The following is a 17,533-nucleotide window of genomic DNA, read 5'->3' on the forward strand; positions in this document are numbered from 1 at the left end:
GGACATCCCCCGAGGGCTCCCTGGCTGCCAGAAGGATGTCTGACTGGAAGCTTAGGCCTGATCCCCCGGGGAGTGGGCCTAAGTCAACAGGTAGACATCCTCCAAGGTGTCTGGACTGTGACTGGGCGCAGGCCGGGCTGAGGGACCCCCCTACCGAGTGGACAAATTTTTGTGCACTGGGCTTCTAGTCATATATAAGTGAGGAGTGTTTTGAAGACTATGAAAGAGTAGTTGGTCGTGCTAAACCAGTAATAAAACAAACACATTGTAAACTCTATAAATGATCAATCTATGTCCTTAAAAAATTAGATATAATAAAGATGAGATTTGCCTATAAATCAAATTACAATTTTGACAATTTCTAACCTGTGATTGACCCAGGTTAAGGAAATCACAGCCTGCTTAAGGAAATGTATACTACAGACATTGTATTAAATATAAACTAGCTCAGTAATCTACATGCCGATGAGAGGCTGTAATTTTACATCATCAGATATCTTGTGGATTTTTACATATCTTACAGATTTTTCACCCCTCTATGGTAAAAATGTTAGTTAACTGACTTCTAATACCATTTATCTTTTTGTAATAGAGGCCAGTTTTATACTCTGTCTTATTGACTCCTAAAAGAATGGAAGAGTTTAATTTGTAGAAAGAATAAAATATACAATGTTGGTAAAATTGATGAATTTAAGTGTCATGCAAATGTGATATATGTGTACCTGTGTAGGAGATAATTATTTCAAAATAATTGTGATTAGTCTCTATAAAACCAGTTCACTTTGGGTTTGGGTTGTTATATTTTAAAGTGTTAAGAATGAGCAATTTGAAATGTCAAAGAGAGAAGAATTCTAAGTGCACTGTTTCTTCTGATTTTATGCCAGGACATTTTGCCCCCTCTCTTCTACCAATCATTCATATATATGGTTGAAATTGAGCTTTCACAAACACTAAAACAAATTCTGTTTCTAGTTACAATGACTCCCAGCAAAAGATTTGGACATTACCTGCTATTTTTTAGTCACTTTCTAGTATCACATGCCCACACCCCTTAAACCCCCAAATTAATGTTTACTAGAGCGAGTGAATGTGACCTTACTTGGGAATAGGGCCTTTGCAAATGTAACCAAGTTAAGAAGACGTCATACTGGTGTAGGATGGGCCTTAATTAATACAGATGAAATGTATAAGAAGAGGGACATTGGACACTGAGACAGAGACACACAGGGAGAACAATGAGATGAACGAGGCCAGGATTGGAGTAATATCCCCTTAGGCCAAGGAATGCCAAGGACTCAGGGCTACACCCATAATGAAGAGAAATGCAGGGCACAGAGTCTCCCCTAGAGTCTTCAAAGTGAACATAGTCCTGTTGACACCTTGATTTCAGACTTCAAGCTTCGAGAACTGTGACAAAATAAATATTTGTGGTGTAAGTCAGAAGAAAAGTAAAATATACAATGTGAGATGGTAATAAATGTTGTATGAAAACAATTTGAGCAAAGTAAGAGGAATTGAATGTATCATCTGTGAGAGGGAACTGAAATTCCATCTGTGTCTATTGTGAATGTAATATTTGGACAAAGATATGAAGTTGTTGTGAAAACCAGCAATGTCGATAAATTTGCCCTCGTTCATCACAAAATACCAGTCTTCTTATGGTCTCAAGGAGATTCTCCATCTCCAAAACCTTGTTTATTATTTCTCTTTTTGATATTTATGCTGAGTATCTGTGACAGGTAGAGAAGTTTACACAAACTCTGCAATCACGATGATGCTGCGCATTGTAGTCATTCTATATCAGAGAAGTAGCTATTGAGATAAATGAGATTAAATTACATACACAAAAGTCACTATTTACACAAGACTATTCCAAGAAGTCTGATTACTTTTATTTGTAAATATTGGCTTTGATCAACTAATTTCTTATTCAGACGTAATCTCCAGATCATTTAATGTGTTGACTTGTCCTCAAAATTTGATAATTTATATTGGTAATTAGTACTTTAAATTTGAGGAAAAAAATTTACATCAAGAAATAATAATAATTTGTTAATTAATTTAGTTAAAATACTAAAAAGCTTATATCTGGCAATATTAAGATAATGTGAGAAACCATGTGTCTACAAAGTATGTGGGTATTTTATATTCTGGCTTCTGGGATTTCCATAACTCCTACATGTGGTCCTAACTGCTGGTGCACTACTCTCTTCTCCCCATCTTCCTATGGCTATTATTGTGGATTAGATTAGTTTTTGGGGGATCTTCATTTTTCCCCTCTGACCACTGTGAGAAGAGTATACTTTGTAAACAATTAAAAAGTTGGCCATGTGAATTCTTTTGATAATATTATGTGATCTGGAAAGTAACAGATTTTGAATTCTGAGTTCAGGCATCAAGACGCACATTTCTGTTGGACATGCTGAGAGTTGGTAATCACTGCTATGAGGTTATGAACTAGGTATCCCACTGTTCAGAGAATAAAATATAAAAAAAGATATGAACTTTATTTGTGGTCCTGAGCTGAGCCCATACATGCCCAGTCTACATCAACTAAAAGCAAACCAAACCACAAATGGGTAAATGAGAAATAAATGAATAAAATAAATGCTGGTTTTAAAATGTCAATGCAACCATGTTGTTGGTAACACAAACTCAGCAATTAGATACAAATTAATTTTGAATATTGACATTTTCTCTATGTGAATCTAAGGAATAAATGTACAAAATATAAAGACAACATCTATATCCAAAGAGATAAATGCATATAAAGTATTAATTTATTTTGCTACTATTAAGCAAGGGCAGGATCTCTCCCACTTGTAATTGAATTATAATAAAAATATCTCCGAATGATTGTGTCAAATTACTAAAGCTCATCCCACATTCTGTCAATAATTAACTCTTTGATTCACACAGATATTGTGTCCTTTTAATTTTTCTTTTCTTCATTACTTAACACTCTATTGCGTCCATCAAACATGCTTCTAAAGCATAGTAATTAAGAGTGTCAAAATTGGGGAGACAAAGAATTTAATAATAAAAGGTACCTTCCAAATATCTAAAATTCATCAGAAAAAAAAAACAGACATGTAAAGCATACCAAAGGACACTGATTATTATCCAGTGAAACCACCAGTCTGCACCAAAAAGTGAATCTAATGATGGATAATGCTGCACCAAGATAGATTTAGAAGATATATGTGTTGGTGGTTCCATACGAATAAGTGGGGCATATCTAAATGGCTTTTCTATAGAAACCTTGGGGTTGTTGCATAATAAGCTTGAGTGTCAATTAAGAAGTTATTACTCTGGGCTCCAAATCTATCTTCACTGCCCTTTGTGAGTTAATGGTGCTAGGTCTTATAAACCATTTCCTCCCTGTCAGCTCACATGATGTTTTGCTAGTAAAAGGCACAAGGGAGACATGCAAGAGGAAGGGCTCTTCTTCCTGGTTTCATGATGAGTTCTCTTTCTTGGCTACAGAGATGTGGTTAACAGCTGCTCGCATGCAGAAGGTTCCTGTGGCGTTCCCCCTCCAGCAGGTGTTTGTGGCTGGTCCCAGTCCCTCTCCTCCAGCCTCTGCTTGCTGACAGTGTGGCAGGGAGGCCTTCCTGCTAGTTAGTCAGAACTTGAGATCCATCCTCACCAGGGTGGGCCAGCGGACTTGGAACTGCTCTGTCCCACCTCTGTCCAGTGAGCATGCCTGCCATAAAGCTTTCTGTAGTGACACTGTCTTCAATGAAGTCTAAAACCTGGCACCCATGTGGTTTTCATTTTGGTAATCTTCCTTAAGCCTCAGGTACATTCTGTGACTTTCTTTTATTCCCCTCTCTCACCAACAAGTAGTTAATAATTCTTTGAATCAAACTTCCCCTGTTTTTTCGCATCTGATTCAACACACTTATACAGCTTGTGACCCTGAGATGTTCAGCCCCCATTTTGAACTTTTAGAGGCTAGGTCAAATTAATTAATTTGAAAATATTTGCTCAATTATTCATGTTATTGCAGACTTATAAATAACAGTTCTTTTTTATTTATTTTTTATTTAGGAGAGGAAAAGAGAGGTAAAGAGAGATGGAAACATCAATGATGAGAGAGAATCATTGATCGGCTGCCTCCTGCAAGCCCCCTACTGGGGATCAATTCCACAACCCAGCCATGTGCCCTTGACCAGAATCAAACCTGGACCCTTCAGTCCGCAGGCTGACGCTCTATCCACTGAGCCAAACCAGCGATGGCAGAAATAACAGTTCTTGATATTATAATTCATAATATGTACATGATTTATTTTACTGAATATTACAAGTTTTAAAATTATACAACGTGTAACTGGATGTATATTTATTAAATTAATATAAATATAGATTTTTAAAATAAAACTGTAATACCAAGGGTGAAGTGTCGGATAAACTATGGATTTTGAAATCAAAGTTTATAATGATTTTAGAGAGAGAGGAATAGAGAGATAGAAACATCGATGAGAAAGGACCATTGATAGGCTGCCTCCTGAAGACCTCCTACTAGGGATCAAACCCACAAGGCATACATGTACGCTGATTAGGAATTGAACTATTGACTTCTTGGTGCATGGGACAATGCTCAAGGACTGAGCCACCGCAGCCAGGCCAAACGGTGGACTTTCAGTTCTATGAAGAGTCAAAGAAGAATCATTCTCAGTAGCAAATGTACCCCGATGGTGAGTGATGTTGATAAAAGGGAGGCTCTGCATGGGTGGGGACAGAGGAAGAAGGGAAATCTCAATACCTTCCTCTTAATTTTGTTGTGAACCTAAAGCTGGTCTCAAAATAATATCTTAAAAAGAGTTCTACAAAAATAATTGCAGTGCTTTTAAAGAAACTAGAAATGTGTTATTTTTAGATTTTGGGAGTACCATTATACTAGATTTAGGTAAGCTAACGTGGCTGGTGCTTACAAACATAGCTTTTATTTTCTAAACAGGATTCAGAAGAGAGCTTGGTGGTACTCAGCATTGCAAATGTACAATTCTTATGAAATCCTGAAGTTATTGCAGATCTGAAATACAGAAACAATATATCCTTAATCTGATCACATATAACTTCATATTTTAATAAATAATAAACTCTTTACAGTAATATTTACATATATAAATCTGAACAATTCTTATCATATTTCAACAGAAACATTTAGTTTACAGTAAACACTTGATTTAATGTACTCTGGATTTAATGGACAAAATTTCAGGTTTGTATATCATATGTGAAATTAACACCTTGCTAATTTTAAAATGTTTGAAAACTAAGTTTACTTACAATTAAATTAACAGGTTATTTTTTGTTCTTGATTCACTGTTATTTTTTTAAAATTTTAGCAACTAGGCCATATGTTGGAAAAAACAATGCAGTAATTTCTCTGACATAAATAAATATTACATATCTACTACTAGAGTCTACAGTACCAAGAGTGAAAGCTCATAAACAAGGTACTGCTAATGGTTAGCACATGATCACACCACATCGCCTGTGGTAACTGGTGCTGTTGCCCTAAAGCCTGAGGGCTGAAGCCACACACCAGCCAAGCACATTTGTTTACCTGTCATGACTGGTGCATGCATTTACTAGACCTTTTTAATATAAATTTTAAATTATAGGAATACATACTGAAAACTTTTCTGTGAAATGAAACTTTTCATATATACTTCATTTTAATTACACAAATGTGTCATCATAAGTACAAACAGGTAAACTAACTAAGTTGTCAATTTTTGAACATATATATTCGTAAAACCTACTTTCTAATATAATTGCTTTTGGCTCTAGTGGATATTTCCTTGCCTGAATTAGTATGTTATACCAAAGTTTGACTGCATTTATGTAATCGTTCATGCATTGATTTTCATTTCTACGATTAATTTATGACATAAAGCATGAAGACATAAAAAATATAAGTTCTCAAGAAACTTACAGTTTGGAAGAGAAAGCTAAGCCATCTTTCCACACTGACAAATTACTATTGTTTCTGTGGTAGAGTTGAATCCAAGGATATTTTATGAAAATGTTCAAAAAATCCTATGAGACAAAAATTTTTATGAGAAATTAGGTAATTGAATTCATACAAACAGCTAAGTTGGTCCACTGCTGGAGGAGGAGGAGGAAATGAGGAGGTTGGGTGACTGCTTAGTTAAATGCACAGCCCACCAACACCTGATGCAATTAGTGAATAAGCAAACCAACCATGTCTCACATGCAGAAGTTGTTGTGACCCACCCAGCTGGCCCAGCATATCCAACATCCAGAAGATCCCACGATGCTCTGTGGAAATATAGAGGTCTCTGAATCAACTGAAACACCTCAAGATTCACGTGAATTAAGGCAACAGCTACAACAGAAGCAGCAGCCTCCTAATAAACTTGCCAAAGGAACAGAAAAGTATATAAACAAATTGGAAAACAAAAGAAAACTATAATATTAATTGTAGCAGAAAAAGGATCTGATAAAATCCAACATCCAATGTTGATAAAAAAAAATCTTTTAAGGCCATAGATGACAAACCTGCAGCCAACATCATACAAAAGGGAAAAAACTAAAACCTTTTCCCCTAGGAACAGAAACAAGGCAAGGATAACCTATTTCAGCACTCTTATTCAATGTAGTACTGGAAGTCCTACCTATAGTGATCAGACAGTAAGGAATAAAAGGCATCCTAATTGGAAAAGAATAAGTAAGCTGTCATTATTTGCAGATGATATTATATTGTACATAGAAACCCTTAAGACTCCACTAAAAGACTACTAGGTTTAATAAATGAATTTGGCAACATAGCGGGATACAAAACTGACACCCAGAAATCTGTCATTTTTGTACACCAAAATGATCTCACAGAAAGAGGAAGTTAAAAAAAATCCCATTTGCCATTGACACAAAAATATTAAAATACCTATGAATAAACTTAACTAAGTAGATAAAAGACCTGTATAAGAAAACTAAAAGACATTAAAAAAATAGATAGAGAAAGATGTAAACAAGTGGAAGAATATACTGTGTTCATGGATTGGTAGAATCAACATCATTACAATCTATAGATTTTAAAGTAATCTATAGATTCAATGCAATCCCCATTAAAACGATATATTTCACAGATCTAGAACAAACACTCAAAAAATTAATATGCAAACAAAAAAGATCCCAAATAACCACAGCAATCTTGAGAGAGAAGAACAAAGTTGGAGAGATCACAATACTAGATGTTATACTACAAAGCCACTGTAATCAAATCAGCCTGGTACTGGCACAAGAATAGGAATATAGATCAATGGAACATAATGTAGAAGCCAGAAATTGATCCAAACCATCATCCTCAATTAATATTTGACAAAGAAAGCAAAGCATACAAAGGAGGAAAGAGCATACAATTAAGTAAAGACAGCCTCTTCAATAAGTGATGTGAAGAAAATTGAACAGGTACATGCAAAAACGAGACCACCAGCTTACACCATACACAAGAATAAACTCAAAATAGATAAAAGACTTAGGTGTAAGTCGTTAAACCATAAAATCTTAGAAAAATCCATAGGCAGCAATATCTTGGACATCTCTCATAGCAATATGTTTGTGGATACATCTCCAGGACAAGAGAAACTAATGATAAAATAAACAAATAGGACTACATCAAAATAAAAAGCTTCTGCACAGCAAAAAAAAAACCATCAGCAAAATGAAAAGGGAGCCCACTGCATGGGTGAACATATTTGCCAATGATATATCTGATAAAGGGTTAATATACAAATTATATAAGGAACTCATACGACTTAACAAAAGGAAGACAAACAAACCAATTTAAAAATGGACAAAGAACCTAAAAAGACACTTCTCCAAAGTTGACATACAGGAGGCCAAGAGACAAATAAAAAACTGTTCAAAGTTACTAATCATCAGAGAGATGCCAACGTAAATGACAATGAGGTATCATCTCACACCAATCAGAATGACTACCATCAACAAACCAACAAATGACAAGTGCTGGCAAGGATTTGGAGAAAAGGGAACCCTAGTAACTGCTGGTGGGAATGCAGATTGGTGCAGCCACTGTGGAAAATAGTATGGCATTTCCTCAAAAAGTTAAAAATTGCACTTCTATTTGACCCAGTGATCCCACTTCTAGGAATATTTCTAGGAATATATCCTTCGAAACCCAAAACACGCTTCAGAAAGAATGTATGCATATAGCAGTGCAATATACAATAGCTAGGATGTGGAAACAGCTCAAGTGCCCATCAGTAGATGAGTGGATTTAAAAGGCATGGTATATTCACACCATGGAATACTATGCAGCAGTATAAAAGAAGGAGTTCTTACACTTTGAGACAGCATGGAAGAGCTGGAGAGTATTGTGTTAATCATATAAGCCAGTGAGAAAGATAAGTATCCTATGATCTCACTTATATGTGGAATCAAATGAATAAAATTAAATGATGAACAAAACAGACCCATAATATAGAAGCATAGAATAGACTGATGAATCTCAGAGGGAAGGCTGGGTTAGGAGGGTGGGGAAGGAGAGATTAACTGAGAAATTTATATGCATATATGCATAGCCCATGGGCACAGACAATAAATAGTCTGGTGAAGGCCTGGAAGTGGGGGTAGGGTGGTGGGAGTCAATGGGGGAGTGGAATAGGGGGACACCTGTAATACTTTCAACAATGAAAATGCATTAGAAAATAAAAAGAGTTTGGATCTCTGCCCATCACTCCCACTGAACAGTGTCAAAGGAAAATACAGAGGGATCACTTCGTTAACGCAGAGCTCACATCACTGACAAACTTTCCGAAGGTCCAGGGGCAAGTTGATGAGAAATAGAAAGAGTTTGTTGCTCCAGTGAGAGCCAGTTCCGGAGAATCTGGTATTTTTCATGAGGAAAGCTCAGAAGAAAGGAATCTTATATCCTGGGAAAGCCAAATTCAACCTCAGGAGCAGGTGGAGGATGAGGAAATTAAGGAGGATAACCTTTGCCTTTCTCATGAGAGTCTTCTGTTAGGCAATATGAAGCTGATAGTATGGATATAAATGAGCTATTTAAGGATTTGTGAATGATAATTCATGAGCAAGGAGATGTGATAGATAGCATAGAAGGCATAGTTGAAAGTGCAAGAGTGCATGTCCAACAAGCCAACCGGCTAGGGCAGCAGAATATCAGAAAAAGGATTCCTGCATGTTGCTGTGTGATGCCATTAAAGAAGTGTAGAAACCTACAAGATGAAGAATGGGAACAAAACTCTTAACCTTTTTATTTTAAGTGATTACATTATAATTATTTTTATTTCAGTTTTAATTTGTATGTTGAGATTTTGGATGCAGTTTCTGATAATAATAAACAAAAAGAATAATTTTTGAGCAACTTTAAAAAAGATTTGTCAGTTACAATTGATATCCAATATTGTTTTGGTTTCAGGTGTACAGCATGGTGATTGGGCACATGTATACCTTTTGAAGTGAACACCCCAATGGGTCTGGTACCCATCTGACACCATGCATGGTTATTAGAATATTGTTGACTATATTCTCTATCTATGCTGTACTTTGCATCACCATGATTTTATTTACAACTGAATTTAAAGAACACCTTTTGGATAAAAGTTTCAAAACCTTTTTTTGGTCACATGGAAACATTTTTAATTTCTTCCCCATCCCATACCATATGTAAAATCCAATTGTAGATGAATTAAAAATTAAAATGCAAGAAACACAATTTAGAAAGGTTTAGATAAAATACAAATATATTTAGTAAAGTATTTTTAATAGAAAATCATGAGTCATAAAGAAACATTAATAAATTTGACTAGTTAAAATTTTAAATATCTATTCTTAAAAGTATCAGGAAGGAAGTAAAAAGGAAATATCATAAACTTGAAAAAGATATTTGCAATAAACAGAATCAATAAAAAGAACAGAATACAGAATGTGTTTTAAAAACACCAACAGTCAATAAGGAAAAGACAAAACCTATCTAATAATAGACAAACATGGTAATTAACCATAACTTCGCTACCCTTCCCATTGGCTAATCAGGGCGATATGCAAATTAACTTCCAACAAAGATGGCGGTTAACCGCCAACAAAGATGGTGGTTAGTTTGCATACATAGGTGCAATGATGGGAGGCCATAGGGGAAGGACGGTGATTGGAAACACAGGCAGCAGGCAAGAGCCGGGAGGCACTGCCCCTGGCCCTGGATTGGCGAACTGGCCGCCTTTGCCAGCCCCCCTGTCAGTGATCAGAGAAGCTGGATGAGCAACTGGAGATCCCACAGCACGAAAGGGCAGCCTGCAGCCAGTCCCCCTGTGCACCTGCCTGCCCATGGGATAGCCCATGCGATCCCACAGCAGGAAAGGGGGGCCTGCAGCCAGCCTCCATGTGTGCCTGCCTGTGGGATTGCCGTGGGGATCACAGAGCAGGAAAGGGTGGCCTGCAGCCAGCCCCTGTGTGTGCTTGCCCCTGGATCACCGCTGCAATCCCCCAGCAGGAAAGAGCGGCCTCTAGCCAGCCCCAGTGTGCGCCTGCCCCTGGGTCTCCATGGCAATCACGGAGCAGGAAAGGGCAGCCTATAGCCTGCCCCTGTGTGCGCTTGCCCCTGGGTCACCACAGAGATCCCACAGCAGGAAAGGGGGGCCTGCAGCCAGCCTCCGTGTGCGCCTGCCCATGGGATCGCCGCAGCCATCACAGAGCAGGAAAGGGCTGCCTGCAGCCAGCCCCCCTGTGTGCCTGCCCCTGGGTCGCCCTGGTGATCCCACAGCAGGAAAGGGCGCCCCATCCTGGCCACAGCTCAAGGGAGAGTACAACATGCAGTGGAGGCCAGGAGCCTGAGAGATCAACAGAGAGGGGCGCCTGCTCCAAGCCTCCAGGGTGTGGCTGGGGGCAGGCCCCCAGCAGACACACACACACACACACACACACACACACACACACACACATACGGGGATGCCTGCACAGAGCCTCTGCTGCCAGACTGTGGCCATCAGTAGGACATCCACTGAGGGCTCCCAGACTGAGGGGCAGGCTTGGCTGAGGGAACCCCATCCCCCAGTGCATGAATTTCATGCACCGGGCCTCTAGTAACAAATAATTATAAAAAGTCATGAACAGGTATTTCATGGATGGGAATTGCAAATCCTATCTAATAAAGATGGAATATGCTCATTGACCATCACACCCTCACAAGATGGAGGTGCCACTGACAATAAAGAGGGAATATGCTAATTGACTTCCTTGCCCTCACAAACATGGCAGCTCCCAGTGCCCTCAGCCCTGCCACATCCAGCTGGAGTCCCCCATGTCCCTCAGCCCTGCCTCATCCAGCCTCAGTCCCCCAGTCCCCCCAGCCCCGCAGGGGAGGGCAGTTGGGGAGAATCATGCTGGCAGGGGAGCAGTTAGGCATCAATCAGGCTGGCAGGGGAGCGTTTAGGGGGTAATCAGGCTGGCAGGCAGAGTGGTTAGGGGCAATCAGGCAGGCAGGCAGGCAAATTTTTAGGAGCCGGATTGTGAGAGGGATGTCCGACTGCTAGTATAGGCCCTGTGGTATCGGGCCTAAACCAGCAGTCGGACATAACCCTGAGAGGTCCCAGATTGGAGAGGGTGCAGGATGGACAGAGGGACACCCCCGCATGCACGAATTTCAAGTACCAGACCTCTAGTGCTTATTATAAAAATGTATAAACTTTTAAGTTGTTCTTCATTTCCATACAGAGGTAACCATTTTGTACCATTAAAAAAAGAATTACATTTTTCAATTAACTCACTGGCCTATTTAATCAATATTACCTTAATGCACTAATCTGAATACTCTGAAGATAATTATCTTAATTCATAATTTGCATTTTATCACATTCTTACATAGCAGTTTGAAACTGAAGGCAATGTTTTATATGTCAAGCTATGAGATTTCAAATGGGAACAAATATAATATTGAGTAACTAAGTAAATTGTAATTTGCAACTAAAATAATGATGATTTTAAAAATGGAAAACAAAAACAAATAAATTTAATTAATTTATAGTTCAATTTGCAATATGTTGTTACACAATGGACACATTAGGAAAATGTATTAGCACAATTAAGTGAAGAGGACAAATGGACAAAAATACCAATTTCACAGCTCTGAAATTTGATTGAAAACAAATAATAATTTATAATTATTAATTATTGGGAAAGCTACTAGAGATTCAGGTAAAAATAGAGCAAATTTGTGGTCTTTTTATCTAAGACTGCTCCCGTGTCTCCCCTACCCCCCCAACTCAGCTCAGTGAGTAAGAATTGTAATTTTTATAATTTGGGGAAGGCCGCATATATCAATGGCATTACTGCCACAGGGGAAGACTTGATAAGTAGTGGAAAGGGTTGTTAAGTTGCCCACTACTAGTATTTATCAGCTCGAAGTGCTGAATTTACTGGGTAATAAATGAAGGTAATTATCCTTTTCCTAGACCCAGGCTGTGTTCTCCATTGTGTCACGCACAGTGCCAGCCATAAACATAACAGGAAGGTACTACTAGTAAAAGTAAGAGTGCAATAGAAGAGATCACATTAGCTTTCTGCATGTGCTTGACTGACGGGTGGAAAATTTGCACATGTGTGGAAGAAACAAAGATGATACAGTAAAAAATAAAAGCCAAAGTGGACTTGAGAATTGATTTCAAAATCATGAGCACTTCCCTACACACACACACACACACACACACACACACACACACACACGAGTACATCAAATAGCAGAGGGTGAAAGCCATACTGATTTGAATACACTTTTAAAAATCATTGGTTGTCTGCTAAGCTACGCATACACAAGGCTAATATCTGGTAAGTAAGGCTAAATAGAAAAATAAATAATGAGAATTATAAAAACTGAGTAAGCACACTTCAAAGAAGATTCTACACTAAAAGTTTATCAAAGTTAAAAAAAACTAAGAAAGATGCAGAATCCATATTTAGTATATTATATTATCAAAAATATGTACTTACCAAAAATTAGAAAATATGCAAAGAAATTTAAAAATGCCTTTTACACTTGGTGGGGGATCAGTCAATAGAATCTAATTTTCACTGGGATAAAATGTCAGATTTATTAGAAAATATTTTAAAGTAGTTATTATAAACATATTTTAGAAAAATATTGTGTTTAAATAACTATATGAAAATATGATGGCAGCCTGGCCAGTGTGGCTCAGTTGGTTGTAGCATCATCCCATGTACTAGATGGTTGTGGGTTCAGTTCCCAGTCAGGGCACATACCTCAGTTGTGGGTTTAAACCCCAGATGGGGCACAAATAGGAGGCAACTAATGGATGTATCTCTCATATAACATAGCAGATTGTCTTCACAAACTTTGACTAACTTCTAAAATAATCACTAACACCCAAAATGAGATATTGGACTAAGTTAACATTAATAAATTCAGGTCATTTAAAGACCCCAATATGAGACTGAAACTGTAAGTAACAGTCAAAAACACCATTTGCACTTACAAATTTAAGAAAGAGCTCATATAGGAAATATAACAACTTCTAGGGAAGGAAATAACAGGCAGCACACAGGAGAAATGGTAGAGAGACATGAACAGGCGCTTATTCTCTCGATACATAATTCCATAAGAACTAGTGCCCAGAAAGATGGGTTCTATCCATTAGTAATCACAAAAATGCCTATTTATGTCAAAATGCTACTTTTATATAATGATCAGAATGTATAGCATTGAACGTTCTGGCAGTACTAAATCTTGGATCATGGACTTTTTGGATAAAATGTGTATTTACGTAATAAACTAGAAAATGTTGGGATAATATAATAAATTTGGCATATACATATATTTATGACTCTGTAATTTCATTCTGATTCATAGAGAACAATAAATTTTAACTATCTACATATGCGATTATAATCATATAATTGTACTAGAGGCCCGATGCACGAAATTTTTCCAAGGGTCTCGGCCCTCACAGCCACGGCAGCTGCCGCAGCCCTCGCAGCCCCGTCTTCGTCTGGATGGTCATCCGGAAGGTCATTCAGCTGTCCAGTCTAAGTAGCATATTATGCTTTTATTATTATAGATTTATACATTATTATTATATTATCATAAATATAATATTTATAGTATATGAATACAATGTATTATATTTAATATTTATATATGATGTAAATTTTTTTAAATACAATAAAATATTTGAAAAAAACAGACACAAGGATTTTCACAAAATTATTATTCATAATTACATATTAAAAAACAACTATATTCTGGGTAAAACAGATTTAAAATGCCATGTCCCTATAATAAAGCAGTGAAAATTAACAAATCACAGATAAATGCAATAATATGGAGAGATTGCAAAATATCATGTGAGTGTTAGAGGAGACACACAGGAGAGGGGTTACTGCGGACTGGCAACTTCTATTTCATGATTTGTAATTATATGGGTCATTTAAGTTTGTAATTAATCTGCAAAATCATGATACCTTCAGTTTCCTTGATGTGTAGTAAAATTAAGTAGCAGAGTTTACTTTAGAAAAAAAGCATTTACAGAAGCATGGTTATCTATAAAAAAAGCAAGAACTGGAAATTATCAAATGTGCATGAATGGCATAAAATATAAACAAAATATTAGAGAGTCAAACAAGGCATGTTAATAGTCTTTAAAATAAGTAAACTATGAATATATACAAAATAGGAATCAATTCTATAAATATAGACTAAAATAGACTTTTAAATAAAATGGAAACATTTAAATCTTACCATTTCTTCTTCATTATCTATGTAAAGCAGGTTAGAGTTCTTAGAAGCACAGGCCAGCACACTCTCATTCCATGCTTTTTTTTCAGTACTAATGTAATAGCAGTTGTTGGAATATGTAAACCACTCCTTTGGACAATGTCCACAATGATATTCTGGAGAAAGATTATAAAATTTTATCAAAAACAATTTAAATTTTTTAAAATTAATTTACATATTTGCATAGGTATAGACACATTTGTGCAATATATAAAAAGAAAACACACTCACAGAGAAGGGTTAGTCTCTTGTTTCCTTTTTTATGTACCATATAAGCAATAAAACAAAAATATCCACTCTCTACATGTCCTGAATGTCAATGAAGAAACCCACCTTTTTAGAATCCTAAAATTATCTTTGAGCCCATCTACAACAATGGGTATTATGATCTTAAATGAATATTGCTTCATATTGTTACATAAGAAAACACTCTTCTATAATCATTATGAACATTTATTGCCTGGTATTATAATTTATGTCTCCATTCCCAAAAAGCTATTATTTTTGACTCCCCTACATTAGAGATAAAGTATGAACTATACTAATATCAGAACTTTGAAAATAATTATTTACCTTCCTGGATCCCGGTTTTCAATGAAGAATTATTCTGCTCCAGTATTACATTAGCTGAAAAAAAAAAGTAATTCTTAAATTAATCTTGATCTAATTACATCATAATACTTTTGTGTCTTATGTTTAATTGTGTTGTATTGTCTAGGATTAGAATTATCTGGAATAAAATTTAATTACCAAAGAAAATTAATGTAGTAATGATAATTATGAGGAAAAGTGTTTTTAAAGTCTAGAGAACTACATCTCATAGTATTTGGATTAAACAATCTCAAAAATTAATTTATATTTCTCAATAAGGTGTCCTAAAGCATACTTTGAGAATATAAAATACATACTTATACTATGATTATATATATATGGATATATGAATATATATCTCTATATATGGATATATGTGGTCATATATGTGTACATATATTTATAACCTACTCCCTAAAATCATCTTGATATTTATACCTTGGACAAATTCAGAATTACCATTTTGCAATTAGTCTACATGCATACTTTAGGATAAGAGTTCTATTTCATAACATTATGAAGTGTTCAGAGGCACTGATGGACATAAAAGTGAAAAATTCTGTATAACCTTACAAAAATGTATTTACAGGGAATAATAGGTATCGTCACCACAGCGGACATCAGGACAAGGCAGATGACCCCTAGGGTCCCAGCAATGAGCTTCTCTGGAGGTGATGGTGAAACTGCAGGAAGAGAAAAGGATACACTGAGAAAGGAGAGAGAAAGAATTGTTTAGACGGTTTACATACAGAGAATCAAACACATAAACTTGGACACCAAGCCCATACCTACCACTGTAATCTTCCTCTCAGAATATACCATTGCATGTTTAGGAAATATAATGCTCCATGAGTAACTGGTCAAAGGCTACCCCTTACAACAATACCTGAATAGAATTAGCCCTCAGCTTTCATCTTAGAATACTGTGTTCCAACTTTAAGCGCTGATTCACACAAATGAAAAATATGTGAGCTAATGCAGTACTTTCCCCACATCTCTGCACCCCAGCTTCACATACTAGAACAGTTATACTGTGTGTCTATTGAATGTGTTACCTTTGGAGTGGTCCTTCTTGTCCCTCTCTTGAAGATCCTGGGAAGCATTTTGAAGAGCTAATTCTGCATAGGTTATTTCCTGCTCAGTTACTGGAATGGAGCTTTGAGTGCCCTTAGGCTTCCTTTGCTGTCTCTTGGCTGACTTGGCCAAATTCAGTTCTGCATAGGTTACTCTTTGGTTATTCATCTCTGCAGCTGGGTGGTGTTTGAGACTATGCTCTAAGTCAAGTGTACTTACGAATAAATGACCTATGCAATAATGCGATCTCTAGGACAGGAAAACTGGGCGGGGTAAAGGGTAGTAGGGCTCATTTCCAAGTTGAAAATCTAAAGTTCTGGTTTTAAATTTGTTAGATCTTTAAACAGGTGCTTCATAGTAGATGTAATTTTTATGATATTCTACATTTGACAATATATTATTTGTTTGAGACATAGAAAGCAATAAATTAGTGAGGAATCAAGAATAGCATAAATAATGACATTGTCATTAATTTAAAGTCAGATTCCATGAAAATATTTAACATTATCAGAATGCGTGTATTAAAATTAAAATGTTGTATTAGAAAAGAGTCTCCAATATTTATGAAAAATTTGAAATCAAATAATGATTGATTATTGAGTGCTCCAAAGATTGGGCATCAGTTGTGTTGGCATATATGGTAACTTTCTGAAGTAAATTAATTTTATTTAGTAGCATATATTTATTTATTATGCTGTAACATAATTCATTAAACAAGAGTCTCTTTGTCAGTGTGGTGCCGTTTCTCGCAAAGTTTGTTTAATTTTTTAAATATCTTTTGATTGTTTATAATTAAGCTTAAATTTTCATTTTATGGGAGATACTTCATACCGATTTTTATTAAAAGCCAACTGCTCTCATTTAATTTAAATAAGTGTATATTTAGATTACCGCTGTAATTCAGAGAATTCATTTTAACAATCTCTTTTTAAAGGCTTGGCTAAACATAAATTATACCTATATTGATTATAAAATAAAATAAAAATAGCTCTTGTGGTGATTCTTGCTGGATTCTACTTCAAATTATTTTTGCTTAACACATCAATTATGCATGTGTGCAGGCACTTGACC

General features: G+C 36.3%; 1 protein-coding gene and 1 pseudogene across 1 annotated transcript; one reads left to right on the forward strand and one right to left on the reverse strand.

Moving 5' to 3' along the window:
• The first annotated feature begins 6,217 nt into the window (after positions 1-6,217).
• On the forward strand, positions 6,218-9,226 carry LOC102246535 (annotated as a pseudogene).
• Positions 9,227-12,808: 3,582 nt separating this feature from the next.
• On the reverse strand, positions 12,809-16,630 carry LOC102246839 (NKG2-A/NKG2-B type II integral membrane protein). The gene is made up of 5 exons (XM_005864957.1): positions 16,444-16,630; positions 15,976-16,071; positions 15,371-15,424; positions 14,762-14,913; positions 12,809-12,844 (listed from the first exon to the last, which is right to left on the reverse strand). The coding sequence occupies exons 1-5, from the start codon at positions 16,628-16,630 to the stop codon at positions 12,809-12,811; spliced, it is 525 nt and encodes a 174-aa protein (XP_005865019.1).
• Between the last annotated feature and the right edge of the window lie 903 nt (positions 16,631-17,533).

Source organism: Myotis brandtii, unplaced genomic scaffold (genome assembly GCF_000412655.1).
Source record: "Myotis brandtii unplaced genomic scaffold, ASM41265v1 scaffold1933, whole genome shotgun sequence".
NCBI classification, from domain to species: domain Eukaryota; kingdom Metazoa; phylum Chordata; class Mammalia; order Chiroptera; family Vespertilionidae; genus Myotis; species Myotis brandtii.